The sequence below is a fragment of the Vigna unguiculata genome, chromosome 5, assembly GCF_037176805.1.
Source record: "Vigna unguiculata cultivar grain cowpea cultivar isolate G323 ecotype 2 chromosome 5, ASM3717680v1, whole genome shotgun sequence".
NCBI classification, from domain to species: Eukaryota; Viridiplantae; Streptophyta; class Magnoliopsida; order Fabales; family Fabaceae; genus Vigna; species Vigna unguiculata.
Genome location: NC_140796.1, coordinates 37,864,612 through 37,874,895, shown reverse-complemented (window position 1 = coordinate 37,874,895; position 10,284 = coordinate 37,864,612). Strand labels below are relative to the sequence as shown.

The following is a 10,284-nucleotide window of genomic DNA, read 5'->3' as shown; positions in this document are numbered from 1 at the left end:
CCTGAGATTGGATAATTGGTAAAGTTTTAACATTAAGTGAACTTATATATAATTTAGAAATATAGTAATATAATATTTTAAAATAAAGAAGATGTTAGTAAATAATTTAAAAAGATTGTGAAATTAATATATTCTGAGAAAATTTTAGAAAGTATTGGTTAATTCAATTTTTATTGATAAAAACTCAACAAAACCTATGTGAATTAATATTTAGATTAGGCACATTTTAATGTAACAAAAAAAAAACTTTAATGGATTGCTTAGGTTGTATTTGAGCATCTTAGACCTTGGAGATTCATCTTATATTTTTTATTAGTAAAATCACTATTTTAGTACACATATTAGAAATATGAATTTTATACAATTGGAGCAAGTTATTTACGCAAATTACTTTTGAAAACTAATTATTTTGTGGATTTTTTTGCAATCTTGGGACCAATTTAATCCTAGGCACTTCCTAAACACTATGTGAAAAGAAAAAAAACATGAAAAAATGATAAATAAGATAAATAAAAAGAAATGTTGGAGAATTTAAAATTATTATCCTTTTGGTATTAGATAACGCCTATGCCATTCGTAATCTGCCGCTTCCGAAAAAGCGGTTCCTTTTAGGTGTTAACTTATGTTTCTCAGATGTTACAAAATCCTGCTACTCTGTTTTTCATTTGGCCGCGTTACTTCGCTTTTACGGCACCGTTTCACTGGTTCTTAATCAATACAACAAAAAATTGAAATTGAAATGGTTCAATGCTCCTGGGCCTCTTGATTGGGACATACTCTAGCAAACTTTACCTTTCACTTTCTCTAACTATTTTTTTATTCTTGGAAATCTTATTTGCTTTGAGACAAATTCCTGTATTTGCATGTAGTTGTCACAACAGTAGCGTATCTCCTTCTGGATTTGAATATTCAATTATTTATACCCTTTTGGGGGTGGGGCTAGGCACGGATTCGGTTTTTTAATATACCGGATTTTGGGTTCCTTCATGGGCATGCATTTGGCATTTTATGAGGTTCAGGGTTGGATTTGGATCAATGGGTGTCTATAAAGTTTGAAACTTTGTTTCTAGGAGTGGTGGTTTCAGTTAAGGGGTGGTTTTGCAGTTTTCTTTTTTTCTTTTTGGGTTGAAGGGGATGGATATGACGGAAATTTCAATCTTGCACCATGTGGGGATTGTGCTGATTGCGATTTGGATTCTCTCTGCACTCAATTCGTGCCACTCCGTTGTTTATTTTGTAGCTTTGATTTATCTTTTCCTGGTGAGGACCATGATTGGAGATTTGATAACTTTTGGTTATGTTTGATTAGCTATTTTTGCCTTTCTCTTTTATCTTTGGGTTTGCCTTTTTGTTTAGTTAGTTGATGATGTGGATGAGAAAAAAAAAAATCAAAGATAGGGGGCTTAGAAAAGGAATCGTTATTTGGGTTTTGTTGTGTTTGTCTAAAGGGTAGAGAAAAAGATGTAGAATATTACTTTGTTTCTGACTTTGATTTTTTTGTAAAGGTCCATGAGCGTTTTGTTACGAGGCTGCGGAAGAAGTTGCAGTTTGAGGAGAGGAAGCAAGCTAATCAAAGAAGGGTAATTCTGCTGTTTTTATTGTGGTTATTTTGATTTTGTGGATATTGGAGTTTGAGGGGAAAGTAGTAACTGAGTTTGCTTGAAAACTAAATGAAATGAACAGTGGTCAATGAAGAAAAATAAACTGGAATCTGAATAAATTGTCCTTTTAAGTTAAACCATTTCCTTAAATTGAGGCAGAAGCTGATCCTGAGAGACGAAACGAAGTCCAATTCACATCCATGTTATCCAACTCCCGTCAGCGTTGTGAATGGATTTGTACGGCATTGCTTATCAATAAGTTTCTCTTGGATGATATTCCAAGATTCTTTCTGCTTTTGTGTGCGTGTGTTTGAAAACAATGCTTTCATGTTTTGGTCCTACCATATATATAGTCAGTTTACTGAGCTGGAAACTAATTCTACTTGAAAATTAGTTGAATGGTTTTTTTCAATCGATGCAGAAGATGAAACTATATGAACGAACAACTAAAACTATGGAAAAAGATACAACTCACCCCTGTAATAAAATACACAAATATATATTTTAATTTTTCTTTTGGAAATTGTTCTTTTATTTCATAATTGCAGGTTTAAATTTGAGACATCAAGTTTTAACTGCAAGTGTTCTGCTATAATGATTTACTGATATAACTTGCTTAATGTCTTTATGCTTCTTCAGGTACTTTCAGATTCTGAAACAGTCCGGTGGTTGAACCATGCAGTTGAAAACATATGGCCTATATGTATGGAACATATTGCCTCTCAGAAGATATTATTCCCTATCATACCATGGTTCTTAGAGAAGTACAAACCTTGGACTGCTGTATGGTTCAAACTGTTTAGTTATTTGTCTTTGATTGAGCTGGATCAAGCAATATGGATTTCAAACCATTTTCTTAAAAGTGATATTATATGAATTTCATATTCTCTGTGACTTGGGTTATTTTTATGCTTTTGTGAATATAAAATTACTTTGACTTTTGGTGTGATCAGATATTGATATATGTGAACTACATTTGCAGAAGGAAGCTGTTGTTCAGCACCTATACCTGGGAAGAAATCCACCTATGTTTACTGAAATCAGGGTTCTTCGCCAGACTGAGGATGACCACTTGGTATGTGATATGTGATAATTAAAGCAGCATATCAAGAGAATGTCTTGTTCTGCATCTGTGAATGATTTTTTATTTTTTTGGTTTGACTTAGGTACCATGTGATTCATGCAGGTTCTGGAGTTAGGAATGAATTTTCTTTCTGCTGATGATATGAGTGCAATACTCGCAGTCAAACTAAGGAAAAGATTGGGGTTTGGAATGTGGGCAAAATTGCACATTACAGGCATGCATATCGAAGGGAAGGTATGGCATTGAAATTTTGATTTTACAGTGACATATTTGTTGAATAATATATATTTTTTTCCTGTTATTTACTCAATACAAGTTCATGGATACAAAGCATGGATTCAGGGATATGCATGTGCCAAGATATCTGGAAAATTCCTAGTGAAATGTAGTTTGATTGTTAGAAATGATCTTTTGTATTGAAGAAGAGTTGATAATGGAGTATTGAGTGAGATGAAGTCGTTTTGCAATTTGTTAGTTAACTTTAAAATTATTCTTTTTAAAGAGAAGGGATACATAATATTTTTAATTGAGAAAATGATTTTGTTTTTATTTTCTACTTTTAAAAACGTAATTATAAAAAGGAGATCTTTGTTTTTACCTTGTTGTGTTCAAAGATTTATTCTGTTCAAACATTTGTAAATAGGTAACAAATTGGAAACATTTTTTTTTGTGTGAATACAGAAAGAAAAAATGAAATCTGAAAATGTTTTCAAACTAAGCATGCCTCAAGTTTCTGTTATATTAAAGTATTTCGCCATCCTTCTTAAGTCTGACCATAAAGTTTATAATTATACTTTAACCTTTATTATACCTTAGCTATTAGTATTGATGAAATGCTTGGTGAAAGATTCTTTATGAGATTTGTATAGTTGAAAGCTAATTTCATATAACTAATTGCGGATTTGTAATGTCTTCTCTGGTAGTTAGGAGAGATTAGGGAATAAAATAGAATTTATATCATTATTGCTATTGTTGTTATTATTAATATTTGATAATATTATTTTATTGTTCTGTTCTGTGTAGATATTAGTTGGGGTAAAGTTTCTCCCAACATGGCCTTTTCTTGGCCGTTTGCGTGTATGCTTTGTTGAACCTCCATATTTTCAAATGACTGTCAAACCTATTTTTACTCATGGGCTTGATGTGACTGAACTTCCAGGCATTGCTGGGTGGCTAGTAAGTAAAGTTTTTTGCAAAATCTTCTTACGTTCTTACTTTCTTTTGCTTTAAATGATGTCTAATTTCAATGCTTTCATTATCAGGATAAGTTGCTGTCTATTGCTTTTGAACAGACCCTTGTGGAGGTGAAGTTTGTCTCTGTGTTGTTCACTTGTTCCCACCTTGTTACTTTTGTATTTTTGTGTATTCTTATCAGTTGGCTTCTTGGGGTATTGAAATGATGTGATATAAATATCAAATGTGTTAGAAATCTTTGTGTCTCTTGGTTGTTTCTGCTTTTAGAAATTTATTATATCTTTTTAATTATTTCTCTATATTTACATATTTGGAATTTTTGCAGCCCAATATGCTGGTTGTTGATGTTGAGAAATTTGTTTCGCCACAGCAAGGTAAAAATATGTAATTTTTTTTATAGACTTTTGTAATAACTAGTTTATTGGCAGCCTTGGTGATTGAGAACATTATTGTGCTCATCAACCATATTATGAACATTTAGGATACCAGATTGTGGCGATCAATCATTGCTCAAATAAAGTGGAAAATGTCAATTTTACTAGATCTTGTAATTTTACTACCTATTCAAGACATATGAGTTTAGTTCTTTAAGTAGGCATGGTGAACAAGTACTCATGGTTTCATTAATACAAGGTTTCAATTATGGAAATTTTGGAGAAACTTATGGTTTCATAAAACAAAGTCATTGGTTTTCTCTCATCACATATCTTCAGTGGAGAAAGGACATTTCCGTTGCCCTCTCTAGAATCCCTACCGTACAAATCGTTTAGTTTAACTCTGGATGGCATATTCAATCCTTTATATATTTGTTTTCATATTATTATATACTCATCATCCCTTAATCTTAATGATATAGAATGTTGGTTCTCTGTGGATGAGATGGAGCCTGTTGCATATGCAAAAGTAGAAGTTATTGAAGCAACTGACATGAAGCCATCAGATCTAAATGGTTATCCCTTACCTATGATTCTTGTGAGCTTTTTTTTTTTTTTTTTTCTATATTTTTATGTGCATACTAAATTATAGTATGTTTCAGGTTTAGCGGATCCTTATGTGAAAGGTCATATGGGTGGATACAGATTTAGGACAAAAATACAAAGGAAAACACTTACTCCAAAATGGCACGAGGAATTTAAAATTCCCATCATAACATGGGAGTCTGATAATGTGCTAGTTATTGCAGTTCGTGACAAGGACCATTTCTATGATGATATCCTTGGGTTTGTTCCATTTCATACACTTTGTATTTTGTAAAATATCTGTGTGTGTGCCTGCACAATTAATTGCCTTTAAGATGCCGGTTAAGCAAATGGAGAAAATATTTATTGAAAGGGAAAGAATTGATTACTGAGTTGTAATTCTGAATCACAGAAGTTTCAATTTCGTATGAGTCTGACAACATTTCTCTAAATATCTTGTTTGATCTAGTTTCTACTGCTTGTTTGATCAAATGTCTTGCCAACCTTCATTCATTGTATGTTTCCCATGATTTCCTGCCACTTATTCTGTCACTGGTGCATTCATCCAAATAATTTAATGTTGTGCTGTTTTCAGGGACTGTTCTGTGAACATCAACGACTTTAGGGATGGACAAAGACACGATATATGGCTGCAACTTGAGAACATGAAAATGGGGAGACTGCGTTTGGCAATAACTATTCTTGAAGCTAATGGAAAGGTAATGTCCCAGTCCCTCTCAAATATATTTGTACTTATCAATATTTAATTATGTGAAATATTCTGATAAGAACAGAATAGAAAAGAAAATGAAAAAAATAGCATGTGGGGCAGTAGTAAGTTGCTCCTGTTTTAGTTGGTGTTTGGCTGTTTGATTTCAATTTGAATTTGATCTGTACACGGAGTTGATACTACGGGTGAACAGGAAAACATGGAGTTTGAAGTACGAAAAAACTCATTTGGAGCACATAACACTGCTGATAATAGTTCCCCTTCACATGTTCCACCTGAAAATTCTCAGAAGTTGGCAGATAACTATGAACCTATAGACATTGAAGGACAAAAGGAGACAGGAGTTTGGGTTCATCACCCAGGAAGTGAAGTTTCCCAAAAGTGGAAGCCTAGGAAAGGGAAGAGTCGGCGCCTTGATACTGAAATTCGTGGAGAATCTAATGATTTAGTTGGCAGCGGTAGATCAACCGAATCTGGATCCTTGAACAATGACAGCAGCAGTTCTGATAACAATCCCGAAGAAAAGCACCGGCTGAGATCGTTCAGGAGGGGTCTGCACAAGATTGGTTCAGTATTCCACCGAAATAAAGGGGGGGAGGAGCCGGTTCAAGAGGACACTCTATCTCCACGTGATAACATTAGGGCAATGAATTCTAAGGGGATGATTGGTGTGAAGTTTGTGATGGATGAGAACATTTCTGACTTTCCAACTCCTAAGGTTCAGGAAGAAGGGGGTTCGATTGAAGAGAGTGGTTCTGAAATCCCTGCAAAGGGAAATGCGAAGGATGTTGCAAAGAATTTTTTGAAACAAGCAGCAGGAAAATCGGCTCGAGGCTTCAAACAAGTTATTTCTTGTAAATCAAGGAAATCTAAAGATGAGTCTCAAGCACTTCCAGAAAGGGTAAACGAATCTGATTCTTCAGATGATGAATCTCCCAAAGTTGAAAGAATTTCAGTTGGTTCTGAGGCTATGGCCCCAGGCAGCAATGGTTCCCCCAATTCTAAGGTACATGTGGTTCAAACAGTTCCTTCTAACACTCATGAGGACAATGAAGCCCCAATGAATGTAGCTAACGTAAAAGATGACCCTGAAAAGGCATCTTCCCCTGAAAGGTCAAGTAAAGAGTTTGTTAAATCTGATGAATTGGAGCATGTTAAAGAGGAAATTGTGGGTAGATAAAAATTTTGCCACTTTGGTCCTCTGAAGAATATGTCTCAAAGAGCATACTTGGTCCAGCAGTGTGTCTTGTACAGTAAGGTCTTGGGAGTTTTCTAAAATACTGGCAGATTTTGATTGCAGGAACAGTAGTTGTGGTGATGGATGTAAACAAGTTTGGGTTTCTGATGCTGCAGTTTGTAAGCAACTAAGCATGTAAATTGAATAGCTTTACATATATACAAGGAAAAAACATTTACAATGAGATTTTGTCATCCTATAGCATCAAGAGAACTGAGTGCTTATTAACCATTTTTGAATGATGCAATATTCAAGATGGCCAAGGGTGAATCTTAGTGCACTTTGTGCCTGTCAAAACAAAAACAGCCACAGCTAAAAGAAGAGCTAAAAGAAGTGTATTGATAGTGTAAAATGATTACCTGAAACTACTTCTACAAAAATTAAAATAGAATGGACAAAGCAAAAGCATGCCTATGAACAACACACTTTAAAACCCACAAAAAAAAAAAAAAGCCCCTTATGCATATAATTGCAACACATGGCGGAGCAATTGTTTGATATGTATCGAGTTTTTCAAACCTTCATTTCATTTCCCTCCCAAATTTTATTAAATCCTAAACTGTATTCTTTTTCTCTTCAGACTTATTCTTTCACCCTCTTCTCTTGCTCTCACCTTAACATATCTCCCGCTTTCTCTTCTCACTTTCGCCCTCTCACCTGGTTTCTTAGACTCACCCTATTATCCTTTTCTTTCGCTCTCATCTTAACCTATTTCTTGGTCTCTCTTCAAACTTTCTTCACTCTCACTATGTTTCTCTTGCTTACCATCTTCTATGGTTGTTTCGTTCTTTTCTTTCCCTTTTCCTCTCAATTTCTTTTGTTTATATTTCAACTGATTTTTGTTTTATCATTTGTTTTATGGATTGATAATATATTTATGCATTTTTTTTTATCTTACGATTCATAGCTTTGACTGATTTATTTTTTCGTGATTTTAATCTTTGGGGTTTCCATTTGGTTTTTTTGTTGTTGCTTTCTCGTTATTTCCATGGTGATTTCGTTATTTTTTTTTTCATATTTTTTGTTCATGACTGAACTTATAGTTGATGTTTGTTATCTATGATTTTTTATCTGCTTTTTTATTTGTTATTTTCTCTTAATTTTTTATAGTTTTTGTTTACGGCCGAACTCATAGTTGATGTTTGTTCTGATCTATGATTTTTGATCTGTTTTTTTATTTTTTGTATGTATGGGGTATATTTTTCTTCGATTTGGATTGTATAATTCTTTGCTCTGATTTCTTTATATTTTTCAATTTTTATTTTCTTCTTTATTAAGATCTTACTTGTTTTGCTTCCTTTTCTAATCTTTCTACTGTTTTTTCAGCCTTGAAGAAAGGCAATACATTTCTTCAATCATATTTTTGTTTCACGCGTTCAAGCGTTCAAGGTTTGATTTTTTTTTCTATTGTGATATTTTTGTTTCTCAGGTTTTCTAAGGAACTGAAGGTTTTCTTTCTTCAATCACCATGTTTTTCTTCAAACAAATCTAAGATCTAATTTATTGTAATTTTTTTCCTTCTATTTATTTATTTATTTTTTTAATTTTTACTCTTTTCATTGGGGTACATTTAATTTCTCATTTTATTTCATTTCTTTAATTTCTTTAGGCGTTTAAAGTTAAGATTTGTTCAGTTTCTACCAATATTGGAGTTCATATTCTCCTCTTAAACACAAAATCAATGGACAACTTACGAAATATTATGAGACAGTTCAAGACCATTTATCTCAAAGACCAGGTTTGTATATGTTTCATTTTCATATTTCTTTCAGATTTCTTCTTTAAGCACTGATGTTTTCAAAATCTTTTCTTTAACCGGTTCAAATTTCTCTTTTCATGTTTTTTCATTTATTTTTAGATTTGTTTTTCGTTTACCCAGTTTTTTTTGTGTTTTCCACATTTCTTTTTGGTTTTTCATATTGTTTTTAAGTGGTTCAAATTTAATCCTTTTTCATCATTGGAGTTTGAAATATGTGTTTTTGGATTCTTATTTTTGCCTAAAATTGTAATGTTTATTTCAATCCATTTCACGTTTATCTTTTGTTTTTAGATTTTTTTTTCTTTAATCGTCATTATTTCCAAATTTTTATTTTTATCTTCAACTAGTTCAAATTTATGTTTTCAAGTTTCTTTCATTTATCTTCAAATTTGTTTTTCGTGTACCAGATATGACTCATTCTTTCAATTCTTTTTCACGTTAGTTTAAAGGTTTTGTTTTCTATCTAATTCTTGCTCTAGCCGTTAAAACTGGTGTATAAATCATGAATACTATTTCTAATCTTTTCTCTCTGTGATGTTGTTTTTGCATCACATCAGAATATGAATATGAATCTCAAAATAAAATTATGTGTATTTTTTTTGTCTAATATATGAATATGAATGATTCTTGCATTTCTGTTTGACACTTGTTTAAGGCATTCGATCATGTGTATTTCATGATTAGCATTTGTGATGTTTTTTGTGTGTAACATTTGAATCTCAAATTAAAATGGTTTATGGAACTTTTTGCAGAATGGAAAACTAAAAAATGTCCATCTTTATGATCCTAAAGATGAAGTGAGATGCAAATTGTTGACAAGAAATTCTTCCATAAGGGTAGTGAAAATCGATAGCGGATGGAAGAAATTCCGGAGGAAGCTGACCAAATTGTTTTTTAGGATCACAAGGAAAGAAGCAGCCAATAGATGAGAGTCCCAAAGGATTTTTAACTTTATTGCTTGTTTTGTGTAAGATTAGATTACGAAATTATTTTTAAGATTGAATATAAATTATAATTATATAAGAAAAATTGTAACTTAATGTTCCATTATAAATAAAATAAATAAATATAATTGAGTATAAATTAATGAATAAAATTATGAGCATAAATAAATGAAACTATAGTCTGCAGCCAAAATGCATGACAATGCTGTCCAAGTCATCTAATTGAACATGAAGCTCTTTTCTAAAGTTATTAATAGAAGTTGTTTGAATGCAACATACTACAAAATTTATATTTTTCGGATAACTTTATTATAGGAGATCACTAAGATAAATTATCTCTTTACTATTTTGCATGTTTAGGAAATTATATTTTTCCAAAGAAGACACTTATCTCAATAATAAAGATCACTATCCTAAAAGAAAAATTGACTAAATACAGAAACTGAAAATATGAGACACTTATAATGCCATACAAATTCTTCACGTTACTCTAACTTTCGGTGATCTTTGATTGATCTAAACCCGTATTATAGGTTAGTGTATTGGTGTTATCATTTTGGTGTACTCTAGAATTCAAAATAGATAATATTATATTAAATATTTATAAATATATGCCTTAAAAGTTTTCAATATTAATTTGTATAATATGAAATTAAAAGAAAAGTATATTAACAATATTTATAAATTATAATAGATTAATAAATTTTGTAAATAATAATAAATAAGTATTTTGTTCCAATAAAATTTAAAAGGTTTGGGAAAAAATAATAGATAAC

The 10,284-nt window shown here is 31.9% G+C and overlaps 1 protein-coding gene and 1 long non-coding RNA gene across 4 annotated transcripts; both read left to right on the top strand.

Moving 5' to 3' along the window:
- The first annotated feature begins 631 nt into the window (after positions 1–631).
- Positions 632–6,989, top strand: LOC114184952 (C2 domain-containing protein At1g53590-like). Of its 3 annotated transcripts, none has more exons than XM_085673900.1 (12): positions 632–742; positions 1,506–1,580; positions 2,241–2,384; positions 2,584–2,676; positions 2,788–2,919; positions 3,709–3,861; positions 3,948–3,989; positions 4,205–4,253; positions 4,736–4,828; positions 4,916–5,099; positions 5,434–5,557; positions 5,762–6,989. In XM_085673900.1, the coding sequence occupies exons 1-12, from the start codon at positions 740–742 to the stop codon at positions 6,746–6,748; spliced, it is 2,079 nt and encodes a 692-aa protein (XP_085530026.1). In that variant the 5' UTR covers positions 632–739; the 3' UTR covers positions 6,749–6,989. The 3 variants fall into 3 exon arrangements, with proteins under 3 accessions (XP_085530026.1, XP_027928177.2, XP_085530027.1); XM_028072376.2 differs by lacking the exon at positions 632–742 and adding an exon at positions 752–1,260; XM_085673901.1 differs by lacking the exons at positions 632–742; positions 1,506–1,580 and having other exon boundaries at positions 2,768–2,919.
- Positions 6,990–8,206: 1,217 nt separating this feature from the next.
- LOC114183100 (uncharacterized) lies at positions 8,207–9,604 on the top strand. The gene is made up of 3 exons (XR_003604294.2): positions 8,207–8,310; positions 8,415–8,543; positions 9,317–9,604. It is a non-coding gene; the product is annotated as an uncharacterized LOC114183100 (long non-coding RNA).
- Positions 9,605–10,284: the final 680 nt, after the last annotated feature.